General features: G+C 41.2%; 1 protein-coding gene across 2 annotated transcripts in view; it reads right to left on the bottom strand.

Moving 5' to 3' along the window:
• Positions 1–21,455, bottom strand: part of usp34 (ubiquitin specific peptidase 34) — a 56,783-nt gene that overhangs the window by 24,365 nt on the left and 10,963 nt on the right. The window contains exons 4-38 of one of the 2 annotated variants that reach the window (XM_073860229.1): positions 21,100–21,150; positions 19,017–19,166; positions 18,830–18,897; positions 15,863–16,055; positions 15,721–15,782; positions 15,536–15,617; positions 15,228–15,320; positions 12,945–13,070; positions 12,661–12,790; positions 12,383–12,513; positions 11,538–12,298; positions 11,246–11,460; positions 11,055–11,170; positions 10,837–10,964; positions 10,661–10,750; positions 10,382–10,477; positions 10,218–10,300; positions 7,866–8,020; positions 7,666–7,779; positions 7,473–7,572; positions 7,185–7,344; positions 5,463–5,610; positions 5,121–5,268; positions 4,937–5,037; positions 4,641–4,850; positions 4,429–4,554; positions 3,816–3,938; positions 3,643–3,726; positions 3,470–3,556; positions 3,179–3,379; positions 2,977–3,100; positions 2,773–2,897; positions 737–889; positions 486–646; positions 79–383 (exon numbers count right to left, since the gene is read on the bottom strand). In XM_073860229.1, coding sequence (XP_073716330.1) covers positions 79–383; positions 486–646; positions 737–889; positions 2,773–2,897; positions 2,977–3,100; positions 3,179–3,379; positions 3,470–3,556; positions 3,643–3,726; positions 3,816–3,938; positions 4,429–4,554; positions 4,641–4,850; positions 4,937–5,037; positions 5,121–5,268; positions 5,463–5,610; positions 7,185–7,344; positions 7,473–7,572; positions 7,666–7,779; positions 7,866–8,020; positions 10,218–10,300; positions 10,382–10,477; positions 10,661–10,750; positions 10,837–10,964; positions 11,055–11,170; positions 11,246–11,460; positions 11,538–12,298; positions 12,383–12,513; positions 12,661–12,790; positions 12,945–13,070; positions 15,228–15,320; positions 15,536–15,617; positions 15,721–15,782; positions 15,863–16,055; positions 18,830–18,897; positions 19,017–19,166; positions 21,100–21,150 — 5,200 coding nt within the window. The remainder of the gene's footprint in view (positions 1–78; positions 384–485; positions 647–736; positions 890–2,772; positions 2,898–2,976; positions 3,101–3,178; positions 3,380–3,469; positions 3,557–3,642; positions 3,727–3,815; positions 3,939–4,428; positions 4,555–4,640; positions 4,851–4,936; positions 5,038–5,120; positions 5,269–5,462; positions 5,611–7,184; positions 7,345–7,472; positions 7,573–7,665; positions 7,780–7,865; positions 8,021–10,217; positions 10,301–10,381; positions 10,478–10,660; positions 10,751–10,836; positions 10,965–11,054; positions 11,171–11,245; positions 11,461–11,537; positions 12,299–12,382; positions 12,514–12,660; positions 12,791–12,944; positions 13,071–15,227; positions 15,321–15,535; positions 15,618–15,720; positions 15,783–15,862; positions 16,056–18,829; positions 18,898–19,016; positions 19,167–21,099; positions 21,151–21,455) is intronic. The other variant, XM_073860237.1, reaches the window with a different exon arrangement.

The following is a 21,455-nucleotide window of genomic DNA, read 5'->3' on the forward strand; positions in this document are numbered from 1 at the left end:
AAAATAACACACACAGTTCATAATGTGTTTATGAAAACATTCATACATCATTTCTCTCAGCGTGTGCATACTGCTCACCCTGCATGTGTTGCGACATGACCCAGTTGTGCAGCAATCTGTAATTCTCCACCGAGCCCTTAACCACCTCCACTAACAGGTCGTATGCTGCGGCGCGGGCCGCAGGACTTTTGCATTTGGGCTGCTGTCGGTCCTTCAGGCTGGGCAACAGAAAGAGCAGGTCATACGTGTCTCTCAGGAACTCCTGACCTTCCCGTGAGAACTTAAACGGAGGCTTGTGCTTCAGGACGCTGGTGGCCAGCCGCAGCAGACCAGTTAGACCGTCGTCCTCGATCGCCCCGTCCTGTTGGTCCAAAATCTCACGACTGTAAGTAGAAAACAATTATCAGTTAGAAGGACCGAGGTTTTTCAACCTTAAATCTTATTGGTCAATTGTAGTGCTGGACACTGATGTTCATGTGAGTGACCTGCGGATGCAGTCAGCGAGGTGTCGGGCCAGCGCGTCCAGGTCCAGCAAGGTGGTCTGACTGGCGTCTTTTACGTGGATGTTGTCAATGAGTTTACAGAGCAGCCAGAAGTATTCCTTACAGCCGGTCCTGAACAATGCCTCTTCTTCAAAATCCTCCACCTACACACACAAACATGCCATATTTTAACATGAGGGGTTAATATGGGCACAATGCGAGCCTGGGGTAGTGTGAGATGTGCGTGTACTCACTCTGATTGGTTTGAGAGCTTGTGCGTCTGGCAGGAACTTTAATAGCGTGGATGCAGCGAGAAGCAGGAAGGATCTATTGATGGATTCTCCACCCTCGAGTCCAGACAGAGAGAGCTTATACAGACCACTGCACGCCTCCTGACGTACCGCCGTCTATAAAAACACACCACACAGTTTGTGAGTCGCTATGAGTAAAGTAGTGCTGCCTCACGATTAGTCGCGACTATTCATTTGCAGAATAAAAGTTTTTGTTTACATAATTTATGTGGGTGTATTGTGTATAATGATTATGTATAAATACACATACACACATGCATGTATATAATTAAGAAACATTTGCATGTGTATATACATGTTAAAGAGTAACTAAACCCTAATCCAACTTTTTTTAGTTACTGATCTGTAAGAATGATGCTTTATTAGTGCTGTTCATTGATTTTAGTAAGTTTTTTGACATTTGGATATAAAGTGTTTCAATACTACAATATATGGTGTAAAAACGTCTGAGTGCTGCCCTCTTCAGGTTGAACAGTGGCTACTGCAGTTGCATTTTCCTATTGGATGTTGGGTCCCAAAAATGACTCGTGACGTAAGCAGTTTCAAGCTTACCACGCCCTTGTTACGATCTCATCACACACTTGGTACGAGCTAGGTCGTCCCCTCTATCTCAGTTGGGATCTGCCTACTTTTCTTGCATTTTTCAAATATTGCCAGTGGGTGGAGTCAGGCTCTGACCAGGGGTTTAGTTACGCTTTAATATTTATATATAATCTATATTATATACAAATATAAATATTTATTATATAAATATTTTTTTTCTTAAAATTATACATTTATGTGTGTGTATTTATAAAACATAATTATTATACACAGTACACACACATTTATTATGTAAACAAAAACTTTTATTCTGCAAACGGTTAGTCACGACTAATCGTGAGGCAGCACTAGAGTAAAGAGACCTTCAGAGTAGGGTTGTAACTAACGATTATTTTCAAACTTTATTAATCGGGCAATTGTTTATTTATTAATTTTTATTTTTTGCTTAATCTGGTGATTATTTGTTTATTTTAGCTTAATCGAGCAATTATTTATTTACTTTTGCTTAATTGGCCGACTATTTATCTATCTATTTTATTATTCGCTTAATCTGGCGATTATTTATTATTTAGATTTTTCGCTTAATCTGGTGATTATTTCTTTATTTTTTGCTTAATCGGGCGATTATTTATTTCCGCTTAATCGGGCGATTATTTGTTTCCGCTTAATCGAGCAGTTATTTATTTTGCCTTAATCGGGGGATTACTTATTTAGTTTTGCTTAATCAGTCAATTATTTATTTATTTATTTATTTTTCGATTAATCGGGCAATTGTTTTAATAAATTGTTTTAATAAATAAAGTTAAAACAATTTTTTAAATAAAATATTTGCAAGATTAATCGGAAAAACATTTGGGAATTTTTTTTTTACGATTATTGACTAGATTAACTAGAAAACTGCGATTTACTAATAATCTTTTGGATTTTGATATTTTAAAAAAATGCATGCAGCTTTTAAATAGTAAAACACCTTTAAATGTCAAAATATAAGTAAACAAAATGAACTGAGTCTTCAGGGATGTGCTGTTGAGGAAATTTTGAAACAGATTAATAAACTCATTTTAATCTTCAACTTTAGACGTTGATATACCCCATTTTAAGATCAACCTATCGTCAGCCTGTGAGATCGACAATACACGATATTATCGGGGGGCTGGGCAGTAGTTTACTGATTTATTGATTTGTCACTTTATTTGGTGGACAAAAGAGAAGCAAGAGCAACCTTCTTAAAACTGATTGCATTAATCCGTGCACATCATTTAAACCCAGGCAATGGTGGTGCAGGAGCACGTGACATCACAGTCCGACTAAACACAACGAATTTCATTATTGATTTTATTGAGTATCGAGTTTTAATTAAATTTTATTACGGTATACTGCTGTAACTTCTGGATATATGACAGTAATGAGAACTTTGTGCTTTAATTGTGACGTACCTCAGGTATGAGCAGCGTGAGCTTCTTCAGCCAATCGTGTAGCTGTTCACTGTCGGCCAGGCTGGACTTCACCACAGAACAGCAGTGAGCCCAACTTACCAGCAGCCACATTGAGTAATGAGTCACTGTGAAAACACACACACACAATTTTACACACTATTACAATACCAAATGAATCAAAAATCCAACAAATAAGGCGCTTACCCTCGTGTCTGGACCTGTGATCTGATTGGGCCTTCAGAACCCTGTGTGCCAGATTGTCGTACGTGTAAGCCAAGTTAATGAGCCGCTGGATGAGGTTGGTGCCTTGAACGAGACTCAGAAACACCTGAGGGAAATCTTAAAATGAGCCACAGCAAATACACGGAAAAAAACATATAATGAAAAGCTTGATGTTGTCACACACCTCCGTAAGACGGGGTATGTGTAGGTTCTTCCCATGATCCACGGTGGTTTTTCGAGACTTCCCCGGCCACGCTCTTTTCCTTTGTGTGTCGGTGAGCCCGGACCAAGCGAAGACATCGTGATACGCCAAATCCAAATCGGCCGGGTCCACGGCAAACTGACAGATCAGCTTCAGCAGACAGGCAAGACAGTCCAACAACCACTACAGTGACAAAAACATTATAAAACATTTAAAAATTTATTTTATGTGATTTTGTGGTCATATTTGTCAGGTTTATCCAAAGACACTCACCACCGTCCAGAATTCCTGCTCTTTCGGCTCTAGGATCGCCGAGTTAAAAATATCTAGCAGAAGCTGAAGACCTCCAGATGACACAAACTACAAAAGACACAGGAAGATTTTTTTCAGAGATATCGGGCACTAAAATTTCACTTTTGGGAGTGTCATGTGACAGATGTGGGTACCTTGCAGCTCCACGTGTTCTTGCTGTTCTCGATCTGTTCTTCGCTGGAATCATCCGAGTCTGGATACAGATCACTGTAGCTGCCCTGAAACGCACACACACGCACACATTCAGCTTCAAACATGTTTACATCACGAGAGCGATGCTGAATATACTGTAAGTGCATGTAAGTACTGTAGATTCGCGGTGAATCCTGCGGTTTGGTTTGCCGAGAGCCTCTATTATTTCCAACGCGTAGAGCAGCTTATGGGCGCTCTTGATTCTCAAAAGATCCTTCCAGCACAAACCGTCGGATCCCTTAAACAGAAGGCATGATAATAATTCTTGTGAGATACAAATGAAGATTTTCAGGACAATATGGTAGGGCTGTCACAATGATTAAATAATCATCTCATCATGATTGTTTGACCTCATCGGGATGATTCAGATCACCGCAATGATTGCACATTTCTTTAAAAAACACAAGGGGGAGCTGCAGCCCATGTATAAACGAGACAGAATCAGATTACTTTTAAATATGTGTTATGTGTATTCATATTTACTGCCAGGTAAACCTTGCAAAAGGTTTAATTTAAATAATCACAACAATGTGTGAAAATTAATTCATAAACAAAGAAAAAAGTATGAGAAGTAATTGTCAGAGCAATAAAACAGACAATTAATCGTCGTCACAGTCACAATTTATTAGACAATTAACAGTCAGCCAAATTTCATAACCGTAACAGCCCTACAATATAGTATGTCCTGGAGTAGGTCAAGAGGCTGTTAGTGATGTCACGTGACTGACCGTGTCATCTGAGATGTTCTGGAAGGCCTGAAGCATGCTGGGACAGGTGGGCAGAAGCATGAGCAGCTCCCACACGCGGCGAGACAGATTCTCAGCATGGAGGTGAAGCTCCTCACAGCGAACGCTCTGCAGAAGACCAAACGCAAAAACATTATCAGATGAAACCAGAATCAATCATGGTCTGCTTTGGATTCGGCATGGCCGAGCCGTACCTCAGTGCTATGTTGGGGTCTGTCTGGACCGGGTGGTTTGAAGCAGGCCAGCATCTCCAGCAGGTCGAAGAGTGTGGTGAGGTGTGGCTCCTGCAGGAGCAGCAGCATAGGGATGTGCTCCTTCTGAGGAGGCGGCAAACACGAGGCCGGCAGCTGAACCCCCTCACCCTTCCTCTCTCTCCTCGGAGCACCCAGAGACACGAACACCATCTGATGCAATGACACAGAAACGGGTCTAAAGCGAACGAACGATCTCTCGTCACTTTAGGCTTTGGGCATAATCGCTTACGGGTTACCTGCATGTCTTTGAAGCCGAGCTCATGAAGAGTTTTTTCATCGTAGTCGGTGGTCAGCTCGTGTCCGGACGAGATCATGCGAACTGGACCCATCAGCCCACCTACACGTAAACACATCCAGACATCAGGCACAATTTGTTCCCTTAAAGAATAACATCAAAAAGCCTGTGTGACGTGTGTGTACCTGGGAAGTCTTGTTGACGACTGGTTTGGCCAAACTCCTGCAGCTGGGCCTGCTGACTGAGTTGATCTTTCTGAAGGTTCTCGTACCAGTGAGTGACCTCTGCCCTCAGGTCAGCCACCTGATCGCTGGGGTACATCTCAATGGTCATCTGTGCACACAACACAAGAATAATTAAAACTCTGAAATCTAAATCTGATTACAGAACTCATGTGAGGTGACAAGATTAACGTTGCATTAACAACGCAAAGGTTATGGAATCGTCCCCAGGGAGCTCAATGTAAATCGCTTTGGATAAAATGCATGAATATTAATATAAACCCGCCCCCATGCCTGAGCAGGTACCGATGATGATGTCATGGTCATCTTGTCAGGCAGTCCTGCAGGCTGACACACGATTCGGAGTGGAAGAGACTGTTTGTCGCTGAGAGCTTTCAAATGACTGCTGATGCCCGTCCCCTCGATTTGCCACTGCCTCAGGTGATATGCAAACCTGCACACACACATACACAAGATCTGAGCAGACCGACACTAACACAATCAGCTTTTTGATGAGATGGGTCAGTAACCATTTGTGTTATGGTGTTTCTGGAACTATGGGCGATTGCAAATAAAACCGCTACTTGTCGTGTGACGCACCAGCACAGCCTTAAAGGGATAGTTCACCCAAAAATGAAAATAATGTCATTAATGACTCACCCTCATGTCGTTCCAAACTCATAAGACCTCCGTTCATCTTCGGAACACAGTTTAAGATGTTTTATATTTAGTCTGAGAGTTTGTTGACCCTTCACTGAAAATCTATGTACGGTATATCGTCCAAGTCCAGAAAGGTAATAAAAACCTCATTAAAGTAGTATATGTGACATCAGTGAGTCAGTTAGAATGTGTTGAAGCATCAAAAATACATTTTGGTCCAAAAATAACAAAAATTACAACATTGTCTTCTCTTCCGCATCTGTTGTGAAGCGCATGCGCAAGACTAAAGTCACGTGACTGCAGTGACACGGACGGCGTGTTATCCTCAGACATGTTTGCAAAGTTTTTTTTTTCAAACTTACACCGTGCCTCTCCCTCAGACTGTAAACGAAGCCCGGGCGCGCACAAAAAAAAAAACAGATGGGGCGCACCAGATTACACGTCAGTCGCGTCGTACGTAATCCGCATCACTGCAGTCACGTGACTTTAGTCTAGCATATGCGCTTCGCAACTGACGCGGAAGACAATGCTGAATAGTGTCATAATTTTTGGACCAAAATTTATTTTTGATGCTTCAACACATTCTTACTGACCCACTGATGTCACATGGACTACTCTGATGTTGTTTTTTACCTTTCTGAACATGGACAGTATACCGTACATAGATTTTCAATGAAGGATCAACAAGCTCTTGGCATACATATAAAACATCTTAAACTGTGTTACGAAGATGAACGGACGTCTTACGCGTTTCAAACGACATGAGGGTGAGTCATTAATGACATTTTTTTATTTTTGGGTGAACGATCCCTTTAATAACGTCGAAAGGTCACGCGTTACATATGTGAAACGCACACTATTTTATACAATAAATAGACACAAAGACATTAATTAGTATCATTCCACATACAACAACAGCCGAACGGTCCTCTTTCTTCACACTTATAAACACTGGAGCGGTCGTTTCGCATACATGATGCGTGACCTTTCGACGTGATTACGTAATACGTAAGATCACGCAGGCGCATCACAAGGCTTGTGCAAGATGAGAAGTTGTGGTTAAAAAGTACTTGGGCAAAAATAACTATCGTTTTGCTAGATAAGACTCTTTTGCCTCATTTGGGATCATTTAGAGCCCTTTAATGCGCCATTGAAACTGTAAACTGTTAAGGTCCACTTAAGTCCACTACATGGAGAAAAATCCTGGAATGTTTTCCTCCAAAAACGCAATTTCTTCTCGACTGAACAAAGAAAGACAAACATCTTGGATGACTTGGGTAAATTTTCAAACTTTTTTTATTTAAGTCTAAAATTTCTTTAATGGAACCCCCGTAGATGCATTTAGTTTATAATAGTGTTTGTGTATACCTGCGTCTGAAGGCCTCCAGGTGTGTTTTGAGGAGCAGTAGTCCTCTCTCTATGATTGTGAGACTGGAGTGAGCGTCTTTCTCCAGGTTAGCAGACGCCATCATTAAACTCTCCATACACTTACTGATGAACTCCTGCTCCTTTTCTAGACCCGTTTTACCTACAAACAAAGAAACACATCACACACCTGCTTACACATGTCTTGAGGAAAGGGTTATATACACAAACATCTCACAAAAACGCAAAATATTCAAATAAATTATATTATATAGTATGAAATCTACTGACCGCTGATGTAATAGGAGTTGATATACTGGATAGCAGCTCGGCTGATGTCGGCAGACTGAGCCCTCAACGCGATTCCCCACAGCTGATCCATACCACACAACTACACATACACACAGAGATAGTAGTAACATGTATAAATAGACAACAGGGTGAACACAGACAAATATGAAGGAAACTAAACCAGATGTGTAACCTCGCAGTTTGAGCTGCTGTCGTAAGCACTCGTGGCCAGACGAGCCAGATTACACAGATGCTGAAACAAATTGAGCCCGGTCATGCTGATCGTCTCTGGTTTCAGCTGAGGCATCTGAGAGAGAGAGAATGAGGGAGCAGGTGATGAGAGACCAATTCTTGGGCACCAGTAAAGGTGTAGAAAATAAAAAGAGGTCACACCTTCTCGAGAAACAGATGCTTATAGGTCTCCATGCCCATGGCATGCTGGTCTTTACTTCGGACCTGATTTAAAAACCAGTGCAAGGCGTCGTCGTAACACTCCGAGTCCTCCACTAAACAGTGCCACAGGATATCCACCTGCTCCAGACTCAACCCTAATACACAAACACACGCAGGAGTATAATGTTAAATAGTCAGGATCCAAAATAAGTAGTTTTTAAGCATACCCGCTTACAGTATTACAGTACACTTTTAGCATAGTTTAGCATAATCCATAAAATCTGATTAGACCATTAGCATTGCGCTAAAAAATAACCAAAGAGTAATGGCGTAATAATCAAGGACTTTGCTGCCGTACCATAGCTGCATTAGCCAAAGTTACCAATTTTCCGTCGGTTTTGGTACACAATGTAACTACAGAAGAGTCAAGTTTTAAATAGAAAAAAATACAGAAACTCTTTGGTTATTTTTTGAGCGCAATGCTAATGGTCTAATCATATTCAATGGATTATGCTAAGCTATGCTAAAAGTGGTACCGGCAGACCCGAAGGTCAACTGAATGATTTCAAAACTGTAAAAATCTAATGTTTAACTCTAGGGCAGCTGGAAAATTACCCGGTTTTCCAAAAAAGTGGAGTGTCCTTTTAAACGTCTGTGTACGCGTGAAATAAACGCTACTTTGCAAGGATGTGCATTCGACTGTGCGCTTACGTTCGCACAAACGTACAAAAATGAACGATACTTCGGGCATCCAATCAGGGGCCTCATTTATAAAATGCTGCGTAAAAATCATCCTACATTTGATCTTCCGATCATTTATCAAAAATGAGAAAACGCGCGTACCCCTTTCTTTCAGATTTGAAATCTATAAATCGCAAATATTCTTGAACTTGTGCGCAGCTGAGCAGTTTCAGATCTCCACCTATAAACGATGCCTAATAATGTCATAGACATATAAAGAGCGCTTGTCAATATTTAATATTTGATCTTGATGAAGCGTACTATCAACAATGTCAGTTTTCATCTTCGATCAGGCGGCTTTGTGTTATTTCCGTGCAATCCGTTAAAGGTTCAAGATCAAAATGTATTGTTTTTATTACCTTAGAATGAGCAATTTATAGACAGCTTCACCGGACGCACGTGCGGTGACGCAATACGCGTTTGGTCCGAACTTTACTTCTGGTTTCAGTTTTTTAACGGTACGACTAGTTGCTAAACTGTACTCTACCTCGTCGAAAACAGCAAATGTTTTGGTTTCCTAGGTAATCTACGTGTTGTTTATTTTGCTTGTTATATAAACAAACTATGTTTAAAGTACTTTGTTGTTATTGATTCTTAGCGGAGTTTACCGGAAGTTATGTGTTGACCACGAACGCAGCTTGTTTATGTTGTTACTGCTAAAACGGCCAAATCTTCCATGGAAGTTGCCATCATGTTTCTACAGTAGCCCAAAATGGACAAACTGCTCTATAGAGCGTGTTTGGCACTGTGTTGTCTCAGACGATGATGTGTTTGTCCTGTGGTGGCTACTGTGGCTTTTGTATGCGTTTGGAAATAGGCCCTGTCCCAAATGGCGCACTTCATGTGGACCTTTGGTCTCGTGGCCTTAAATTGCGCGTACTCGCTTAGTCTACGAGTCCGTAGGGTGTCTCATCTGTCATTTTACGCTCCGAAGTGTGCTCATCAGCGCCCCCTTTGAACCCTTGATGTGGTCTTCGGCGAAGCCCGCACTGCAGCAGGGTTCGTGCGTTTTATCAACGCAGAAGTCCTTGCGAAAAAGCAATCAGACGCCGGAAGGGAGGAGTTCACACTGATGGGCAACTTCTCTTCCGATTTCCGAGTCTGCCCCAAAATATGACACCGGTGCGCCCTCGTGGACTCAGTTCAAGGGTCCCTAAAATCTGCACTGCATGATGTCAAAGCGTGGACTCTGAGGAAGTCCATAAGTCGGAGTGTGCCATTTGGGACAGGGCCATAGAGGGGTGAGCAGTGGATGGAGCCGCTGGTTGCAATTCACAGTCTCACCACTAGACGCCGCTAAAAACAACACTGGTATTTAAAGATGGCGACACACGGGTCTCCCGAAATTCCTGTGTAATTTTACCAGAGGACGACTTCTGTATGCATCAGAAGTTCAGCCAACGGTCAGTGAGGCTGAGACTACATGGAGTTATAACTGACCTTGGTGAATGAATACGGCTAGTAACTTGCAAGTTTATTGCCATCTTTTATCACAAACGACAACATAACATGATACAAATTATATAGAAGTTCAACCATCATAGAAGGAAAATCCAATTTTAATCACACAAGAGGAATGTTTCTGGCATAAAGGAAAAACCTTAGACTCACTGAAGTGGTCAGGTGATCCAAGCGTTGAAAACACGCAGCTGAGAAACTGCAGACGCACTTGCACCTCTGCACTGTGACTGTACCTGTGACACACGACTGATGTTAACACACATACACTTTATTCAAACGTATACACACCCTTAATGAGATTCAAACCCACTTACAGAGCGAATTTGTGGTGTTGCTCTCTCACTTCCTGGATATAGTGCAAGAGATTATCAAAGAAGAGCTTCATCATGTGAAGCTCCTTCTCAGCCCACCTGCAGCACACCATCACCATCATCATCATCATCCTTCCTCAACAACTCTACTTATGTTATTACAAGATGCAACATTAAAGTTCGTAGACGTGACAATTTCAGTAAGTGAATACAAAACCTGTATAAACCATACAAAGACCAAGCAATTATTAGTCACAATTGAGGGAGGTGGGCGGAGCTTACATGGTTATCCAATGAGTGTCGTAGCTGGAGCCAAACTGCTGAAAGGTTCCAAAAAGCTTAGGCAGCAAACGCAAGGACACCACCACCGACCTATGGACCAACAAAAATAAACCAATCAAACTACATGACCCGAGAAAGAGAACCGAACCTCACGCACAACCTCGTGAGGGACTCACCGGTGGTTAGCGAGGTTCTCCAGACAGCCCTCAATGAAACGCATGCGGATCTGGCGGTCAGTAAACCAACAGACCAAAGAACACAACAGCTTCTCTGCTTCATTGATCAAGCCCTCTGATAGGTGGATCTAATTGGCATGGGAATAAGACAGAGACAAGTTAACCAATCAGACGGAGGTGTGCACCAAATATTTTAGCATGCCATGAGTAAAACGTACTGCATTGTCATCCTGGACAAGGTCCCACAGAAGAGTGTTGCCTTTCTTGCAGACGTTGTCCAAGTTGATGTCAGTCACAGCATGGCTGGAATACTGATGTTTGTGCACCGCCGGACCTGGAGTGGATGATGTTCACATCATCATCTCACATGACTTTTAACAAGAGAAGTGTTTAAGTGCTGTGTATTTACCTTGCACCAGGTGTTCATGGTATATGGAGGCCAAGTTGGGCAGGTGTTGCTGCAGGTGTGAGCTGAGCTCGGCGTGTGAATTGATCTGGACCAGCTCTTCCTCGCACCCGGATTCCTCTCCGTCGAAATCCGCCATGTTCTTCTCGGACTTTGCGCTGACCTGGGAACTGCTACAGCTTACGTCGTCTGCGCTCAGCATGTCCTCTACCATATGACTGCAAAAAGAGACTGCGTTTATTTCGAGGGCATGTCACAGAAAATAGGTAATGTCGCATAGGAAAAGCAGCCTCACCCGTCATGGTGGTGATGATGATGATGGTGGTGATGATGGTGATGATGATGTTGTTGTGGGCTGATGAAGCGTCTGCAATTGAAGAGCTCATTGCCCATGGCCTCCGTCAGGAAGTCTGATGGTCGTGGCAAACAGGAAGGCTCCTGGGATGGGCCCATGTCTTGCTGTGGTTGCTGGGGATTCTGGGAATGTGAAGAGGGGTCAGCCTGCTCTCCGGACGTTCCCTCCAGACACATGGATGAAGAGGTGCACGGATCAAGAATTCTAAGGGACGAAGACGACGAGGCTACCATGGCAGCGGCTGTCTCTGGAGAGAAGGGGACCGATTTGGGTTTGGAAAGTGCGGGACCGGAGGTAATGTTGCCGGGGATGCCAGGCGGAATTCCGGTTCGTTCCGGAGGACCCTGGACATCTCCGAGAGCTTCCCCTGCTTTACGTTTGCGTAGTTCTGATGTGGAGGTATCTCTGCTTTCTTTTTGTGGGCTTCCCTCTGATGCCACGGCAGGTCTGTCATCATCATCGTCTTCATCGTCGTCTTCATCATCCTCATCATCATCCTCTTCTTCCTCCTCCTCTTCTTCTTCTTCTTTAAGGGCCTCGCTGTCGGCCATGTCGTCAGAGTGCAGCTCGCTCCCCGGGCTGCCTGCCGATTGGCTGGCTCTGCTGGATCCGGCCTCGTTACTGGACGCTTCGCTGCGACCGCTGCTGCTGCCCTCCTCTCCGCTGTTGGCCGTCTCATCCGAGCTGCCCTGCAGGGACTCCTGCCATACAGCAAATTAAACATTTAACGTACCTGACCGACACTTTTTAACACTCACATATACAAATGTTCGTGCTCGAGTTACCTCGGTGTCTGACAGCCTCTGTTGTCCTCGTTTACCGCTGCTCATGATTGGCTCGTCCATCTCCATGTCACTTCCTCCACTGTGATGCGTGTCGCTGTTGTCACTGCTTTCTGGACTTCCTGCAGGAGAACCTGGAGAAAAACATATCACTGACATTTGAACCAGAAAACAATGCACTGTAATGTACTTTGGATAAAAGCATCTGCCAAATGTATAAATGTAACAATCCATGTCTGAGAAAAACAGTGATAAATGTGAAGGTCTCTTGAAGTCCTGACCTTTCTTGTTGCCCATGGGAATGTTGGTGTTAAGCAGCGAGGCGAAGGAGCTCTGTTTGGATAGCTGAGTTTTGGCTGCCAGGGCATTATTCCATAAGGCCTTGATCAACATTGATGCCAGATACAGCGTCTGCGAACACACAAACAATCAAACCGAATGCAGAGTTTAGCAAAAAAAAGAAACATTCCACTTTACATCTGGAAAATATCAGCATCTTGCACCAAGATTGCCATGTTTACAAGATGAAAAATATAAAATCCAAAACAGATCGAGCGTGTCATACCTGCTCTGTGTGCGCACTGGGGTGTAAGCCGGACACCAGACTGAGCACGTGCCGTAGAGGAACCGGGTCGAGGTTCTTTATGAGGGAAGGGAAGAGATCATGGATGTAGCGACTGCAGTGCTTCAGCTGAAAAGATAGAGAGAGTGTTTAGTAAAAAAACATGTCACATGACATTGCATGCTTAATTTATCAAGAAGTGTCATCCAGATTGGTGTTGGGGGATATGCCCCATTTTGAGATCGTCCTATCATCCACCTGTGAGATCGCCAATACACGATAGTATCAGAGGGCGGGGCAATGGTTAACTCATTTATTTATTTGTTAATTTTTCACTCATTTCACTCAAGTCACTTGATGGTGGACAAAAAGAAGCTAACTTACTCCAGGGTTTCCCGCAGCACTTTGCAGTTCGTGCGGCCCGCCTAAGCTGGGAAACCCTACCGCCTTAACTAGGTCGCCCAAAAAATTATACTTTTGCTGCACAAAAGGCCGTCAAGTGCATCTCGGAGAATAGCGCGGACGCGTTTCACACCGCAAGTGGGCACGCGCGCCACACGGCCGAAATAAGAGAAATACGTGGTTCGTCACTGCTTGGAGGATAGCCAGTTGATAAAACGCGTATCCGTGAGAACTGTAAGTGGATTTATGTTTTGGGTTTATTTAACCCTGTTATTGTATTAGTCTATAGATCTTGCGATTTTAAAGTAAGTTAGCTGGTGATTTTGTTGTTTGAGCAACCTGCTAGCTAGGTGTCAGTTAATTAGATATAATTGTTGAGCGCTCTTGCTTACTTTATTTATGTGCATTATTTACATGCTACAGTAGTTACACTCCTTTAAGATAATGTAATTAATAGTGGGAAATAATCAGTTTTTACAATCTTCGCGCTATCTATCATCGTTCGCCAGACATTCTACAACATCTGCTTTAGTTTGTGTTTATTAACCCTTTAGTTTCACTTCACCACGCAGCTATTCCCGTTAGAGGTATCTGTTAAAACATTTAATTCATTATTAATCTAGTATGTATTCATTTTCTGTCATACTTTCTTCAAAATTAAGTTTTATTTCAGTGTTTTAATAAAAATATTTTCATTTTTATCATGACGCGTACGCCCCAACCCTTTGATTGCCACACCCCGGCCCCGCCCATGCGCATTACAACTTCAGGTGCATGAAGGAGTTCAGCAGCGTGCATTCAGGTCTGAGCAAGAGTCCAAGACGCGTGCATTATATCCAGGTGCGTACGCGTTACAAGCTCTCTCGCGCAAAGTGTATCCCACAAACCCTCTCATGCGAGGAAAAGAACGCAATGCGCATGTAAATGCGAAACTAGGATGATGATAACAATAGACAATATGTCTGACGATGGTTGATACACGATACTATCGTCTATCAGCACAACCCTAATCCAGATCACTTCAAATCATGAAAGGTCAAAGGTTTTTACCCAAACCCGTAAACCTTTTTTTTTTTTAAAGAAAGACCGACCTGAAAGATTAGACCTGAACCCAAATGTAAATGGCACTGACGTGTGTGCAGTCAGACAGATAGAAATGCCATTGGCCTCGCATCCAATTTGGCCCGGTGCTCCATTTATTTTCATTTGTTATCTGATAATGACACTACCAAGTGTGCATTCAAAATTGATTGACAGGTCAGGCTCATCGAAAACTAACCTTCTGCCAACCACACGATGTCACAAGCACTCTTGGCAAACAGATAATGGGTTGGAAAAAGACTAGATGCACACACGCAAGATAGTTTGGGTCTTCTCAGGTCCATTTGGCAAAAACATTCATTTTAAATTACCCGACATGCTAATATTATACCCGACCTGTGTCTCATGCACACGTGAAACCTTTAGACTCGAACCGGCTTGGACCTCAGGTTTTCAGATCTAAGGCCTAGTCCGCACGTACACGGGTATTTTTATAACTTATGCGGTTCGTCCGTTCGTCCACACGAAAACGCAGTATCAGGGCACTGAAACCAAACATTTTTGAGAACCCCTGCCAGGGTTAAGATTTAAAAAAACGCCGGTTGCAGTGTTGTCGTGTAGACAGTTAAACCGGGGTTTTTGCCTTGCGACGCCACTTTTGTTAAGCCCCTGATTGGCCAAGTTGGCTTTACGATTTGGGTTATATCGCCGCCTGCTGATGTGGCATGCTCTTGACAGCGCGTTTTTGCTTTTTCATGAGGACGTAGATTTCTTTTAAACCGATCATGTGTGGATTTTTGATCTGATCAAAATATGCAAGCCGGTTTGTGTGAGTGAGTGTACCTGAGCTGCCGCCCATATACAGTCCACATGTTGAGTGCTTAACCGTCCCTCTGAGGCCAGGAAGTTCAGGATCACTTGGCACTGTTTAATGATCTACAACACACACAGTCATAAATCTCTACAAAAAATAATGTTCAACCAAAGAAACCAAAGTAAATCCAAAAATAAATGTGAGTGATTCTTGACCATGGTAAAGGTAAACATGCTTCTAGTCTCTATGATATCCCGGTCCCAAGACACAAATATGAGGGATTTTACACCCGTTTTCTCTTATTAACAAGCAAGTTGAAGCAGGATCACAAACTTACCTCAATGTGCAAATTTGGTCCAAATATGTGCTCTACAACGTTGTTGTTGATAAGCCAGTCGGCGAGTTCCTTTGCTATTGACCTGAGAAAAGAAACATAAACGATGTTTCGTCACAATTAGTTTCGATTCTCTAATTTGATTGGTCGAGCGGTGTCCGATGATGATATTAAGTATAAAGACTCACGTCTCAGTGTCAGACACCAGGGACTCATTGTTACAGACGTCATTGAAGGTGTGCAGCTGATTCTGCAAAATACAAGCATGCAAATAAGAGATTAGAGAATGACAAACGCATGTACATTTGTGTGCATATGAGTGTTTCATACCGTGATCTGGCTGAGTCCTGCGAGTCTCATGGTGAGCGTTGGACTCATGAAGTATTTGAAGGCCAGATCCAAACTCTCCCTGTCGAAACACAGCGCGCTGTCCAACGGTTCCTTCACCGTGCTCCACATCAGATCGGCCATGTTCCTCGCTGCGCTCTGACGCAACTCCTGATCTGACAACTTACACAGATATCTAAAAAGAAAGAGAGGAATTACATAATCTATCTTCCTTTATCCTTAGTGGGTCTTTTTGCACCTCACCGACATGTTGCCAGATGTGACTGGTCTGAAAGACACTAAAAGAACGAACAGTAATATGTGGGTAAATTTACCAGACCATGTGCGAAACATTGTTACAAATCCAGACTGAGCTTATCAGGTTCTGGGACACATTTTAGCACAAATTGTTTTGTGAATCAGTAACATAATGCAGGCTTTGTAAAGAGCTTGTTATTGAAGGATGGGATAGTTAAAAAAAAAATGATTGACCTAGTTTGCAAAAAATAAGCCATAAACCTTTTTACGGCATTGCACATGGCCATAAGTTACATACACTATTGTATATAATTTCACATAGTCAAAATTACTTAGTGACTTGTTGAAATTAGTAGTGATGCTCCTAAATGAAAACTCTGGGTCAAAACTGAAAATTATGGATGCACCTGACTGAAATTGACATTTTACATTTTTGGCATAATTGCTGTGATAACGGCTTAAATTTTTGGGTCGTTTTTTCTTTCGGCTGAAAACCGATAATAGTAATTTCAGCAAAAATTTCGATGCATCACCAAACAATATTGTCAAATATTTTTTTTAGCAATCTGTGCGTCTTTAAACATTATTACCATTCACTGTCTTGTATTGGAAGCGCAATGACCTTTGACACTTAAGCCTGGAGTATAGTTTGTTTTATACGTGTACGGTCGAACGCACAGCCTAGCAAAGCATAGTTTATTTGACTCATACATGTACATAGCCAGTGCGTGCGTACTGTTCTTATGGCAAAATTTGCGTCACGTGCCTTGTACGCAGACCCTCACGAATGCGTAAAAATGAAACTATTCTTCTAGCTTTAGAAGCTATAGAGATAGAATGATGCTAGATCAACAGTAGGGCTGAACAATTAATTGAAAAAAGATCACAATCTCGATTCAAACACCCACACAATCTCATTCCTAAATTTTAAAAATTCGTCAGTAGGGCTGTCACGATTATGAAATTTGTCTGATGTTTAATTGTCTAATCAATTGTGATGATTTAGACAATTAAATAAACACAATAAAGTCTCTTCATTCCCTAAATTTGGAATTGCTGTTTTGTATGTTTGACTGTTTGCCCTGGCAGTTCATACTGCTTATCAAAGTTTTGCAGCATTTCTTTAAATGCCGTTTTTTCCACTGTATTGAATAGCTTTGGCATGTGACACTGTCAGTTAAGGAGCGCTATCTAATACGATGCACAGGCGCTGCAGCTCCCCCTTGTGCTTTTAGAGAGATGTGCAATCATTGGGGTGATCTGAAATCACCGTCAAACAATTGCGATGAGTCAATTATTTAATCATTGTGACAGGCCGTTTAATCAGTCTATTAACCTTTGACTGAAATTAAACAAAGAGAGCCATCATCATGTAAAAGTTTTTTTTAAAACAGTTGGTTGCAATGCCAATTGTTCATTGGTTCACTCGTTTTAATGACGCGTTACAAGCACAGATGAAGCTCTCGTTCATTGTTATTGGCTTTCACGGATGCGCAAGTGGTGCATTCATACTGGCCGCGTGGCTATCTGTTTGAACTAAGGAAGGCTTTACTATTTACTCCTTTTATAAGAAAATGAAAAGAAAAACTACTCTTGAGATAGATTATACCAATCTAGGTAGGTCCTGTGATTGATAACTAAGGTTGGAAAACCCTGATGTATAAGTTTCGAACAGCTCTTTTTAAACTTATAATATTTTTTCTGCATTATAAACAGTACTCAAAATAAAAATAACACAGAAGTACTGGGATAATAGTTCACCATTTACTATCTAAGGCAACAACTTCTTTCACCCAGTAATAAAACATTTATTAGTGAGTCTAAATCTTTTAGATTTAAAAAAAAATTATAATTCAAACCAACTAAACATATTTAAAGAGATTGCTGCAATTCATTTTTGTCAGAATCTCTAGTAAAATATGTTATTTTGTTAAGTTCTGATTTAGAATTGTGGGAAAATCATGATCTTCATTTAACACGAAAAAGATCCTCATTTTTCCAGAATCGTGTAGCCCTAATCAACAGTATCCATCCTTCCAGCAATGCCAAAAATTGTATTCAAAATGATATAAATCAAAAAGATTTGCTCATTGTTCCATCACAAAAAATACTTCATTGTAGACTTTGCTTATTGTTGGCTCCTCTCTCGTGATCTCAACTGTACTTAAATCTCAATTTGTATAAAAGCTTCTGCTAAATGAATAAATGTAATGTAATGTAAATGTTCAGCCTGCATCCGGTAATGCACACTGCTGTGTCTCTGCTCAAATCCTGTCTGGCTCGAGTCACATGACCGGCGTTTTCTCGGTTCTGCCGCCAGCCGTCTGGCTCCAGCCAAGGTCGTCTGGGGAGAGCAGTAGCCTTTGTTGCTATGGTGAGGGATGCTCTACCTAGCAACGTGTTTTTGTTCTGACGGTCTCTCATTTATTTCCTCTTAGTGGAGCAGTCAGAGATTCGGTTGAACAGACACAGATTAAACGTGGTTTGATGTTTTTTATGAATGGAAAGGGGTGAAGATGCTAATACAGAGATCTTTATTCTTAGATACCCAAGCATTACAATTAATGATGAATTATTCATGTTCTCTTAACACGTTTCTCTGATTAATATTGAAAATTTCAGGGTCAACACAATAAAAAAAGAAAACATTATTGACACCTGAGACAATGCAATGTGTTTGTTTGAAGTGGGAATATGCAAACATATCAATACCTGATAACATAAGTGCGAAAAGGGATGATGTGCTGCATCACAGCGGGAATGTGCAACCATATTCTGATCTGTAAAAAAAAAACAAAAATGCATGTTTTTAAAAATGTAGGCATGAAATGGTCTTCTCTGGTTGGCTACAGGTATGCTCTATCTGCAATAGTTAGCTATTTATTGTTTGTTGACTCACGTTAGAGACAATGGTGATGAAGGCATGTGCAATGGGGAAGAGAAGAGTATCAGGAGCACCAAACTCGAAACAGTCTTTCATTAGGGAGAGGCCGTGTTTCCCGCAGAACATACAAACATATCGCAGCAGGTGCAGAGGAACCTCCACGTCCTGAAACAAACACATGCACACATCACAACAAACTCCACCCAAATCTCAAATGCATGAATGTAGAGCCATAAGACATAAGAGCCATAAGATTGACATGACATTTGAATGCAATCATTTGAAGATGTCAGGAAACAGAGAGAAAATGCATTAGACCTTAAATGTCCCAATAGAAAAAAACTAATTTCATTGAAATTGTGGATGAAATTTAAACCAACACATTTAGGCTATAAACTAGTTATGTAAACATGGCTTAAAATTGATGAGTATGAGCAACTTCTATAAGTTTTATTTGATCAATGGCACATACAAAAACAAGGCTCATAGCGTTGTTCTGTTGTGCACCTTTGTGTCAATCATTAATTTAAAAAATACTAACTAAAATATATCTAAAGTCTAACTTATTAGCAGAAATAAACACATTTTAAAAAATAAATCTTGTTGATAACAGACAGATAATTTCCTTATGTTATATCGCCCCTAGGCATGGGCCGGTATAAGATTCTGGCGGTATGATAACCTTTAGCAAAAATACCACGGTTTCACGGTGTTACGGTATTGCCATTGCAACACTAAAATGTGTTATTTTTTTAAATGCCAGGTAAATTGAAAGCCTTTAAATTATAATATGCTTTCAAAAAACATATAATATGTTTGTAATGTATATTAAATGTAAACATCAAATCAATCAGATGACTTAATGATTTAATGAATTTTGTATAAACACAGCTCATACCTTGGAGACGGTATCACAGAATATTTAAGTGGTTTTGAAACCTTGACTGTTTAAAACCTCGGTATACCTTGAAGCCGGTTATCGGCCCATGCCTAATCGCCCCCTAGCTAAAATTATGTAATTTATGTCATTTATCCTTATAAGTGACACTGGACCACAAAACCAGTCCTAAGTAGCACGGGTATATTTGTATCAACACCAAAAATACATTATATGGGTCAAAATTATGTATTTTTTTAAAGGCCAAAAATCATTAGGATAGAAGTGCTATTTTAAGATATTTTGTAAATTTCCTACAGAAAATATATCAAAAATGTATTTATCATTAGTAATGTGTGTTGCATTCATTTGGACAACTGTGAAGGCGAATTACTCAATATTACGATTTTATTACCTCCTTACCGTGGGTTCACACCAGCCACGTTTGAGGCGTCAAAATCGCGTCTACCGCGTCTAGTTTTGAGTTTACTCGCTTCATTCATGCATGAAATTCTAGTCATCGAGACATTAACGCTCAAATCGTGCAATTTGTGCGAAATAGACGCGCGATTGAGGCGGAATTGCGTCTACCGTGCCACACTAAAGGCCTCATACGCGCCACGAGAACTCCAGACGTGCGTCATCACGTCTTCACATTAACTTAAAGGGGCAATGGCATGAAAATCTGACTATTTCCATGTTTAAGTACTATGATTTGGTTCTCCAGTGCTTCTATCAACCTAGAAAATGTGAAAAAGATCAACCCAGTAACTTAGTTTTGGTGAGCCATTCTCTACAAGCACATGAGAAAATACGTTGTTGAAATATGGCTCTCCTTATGATGTCACAAGGAGCTCTTATTATAATAATACCGCCCCTTAATCTGCACTATCCAATCACAGCACATTTTTGCACACACCTACAAAGTGGCAATTTAAACATGTTATAATAAATTATCTATATGATATATTGAGCTAAAACTTCACATAAGTGCTCTGGGAACACCAAAGATTTATTTGACGTCTTTAAAAAGTCTTGTGCCATGGCCCCTTTAACATTGAAATCACTCGCGCTTGGCGCAAGATTGTAGTGATTTTTTAGGGGTGTCGGTGATGTAAAATTCAATTCAAACTACAGATCATCTACAGTGTAAATAAGTTTGGTCTAAACTGTGTAATTCAGCTATCCATCTTTGAATATGTGTGTGAGAGAGAGACTTACATTCATATCACAGAAAGAGCCGAGGATATTGCTTTCTTGTGCCGAAATATCCTGAAGAAAAAAACAGAACACATTAAAAAAAATGTGACCCCAATAAAAACTTCATATCAGCTTTTCAATAAAAGAAGCTCTTTTACTAAGAAATGTAGATTTTGAAGAAATACTAAAGTTATTAAAACATAATGAAGCCCTAAAAGTGTAAAACATCTTTGTGTCTATGCTGAGGTTTGTGATGTATGTGTGTTTTTTTTCAGCATGGTTTTGAACGTTACAAAAAACCTTGTAAGAATGCATCAAGGTTGAGTAACTGTGCATGTTTACCAACTAAATATGCTTCTATAGACATCATAAGTCGG

The sequence above is a fragment of the Misgurnus anguillicaudatus genome, chromosome 3, assembly GCF_027580225.2.
Source record: "Misgurnus anguillicaudatus chromosome 3, ASM2758022v2, whole genome shotgun sequence".
Lineage (NCBI taxonomy): Eukaryota > Metazoa > Chordata > Actinopteri > Cypriniformes > Cobitidae > Misgurnus > Misgurnus anguillicaudatus.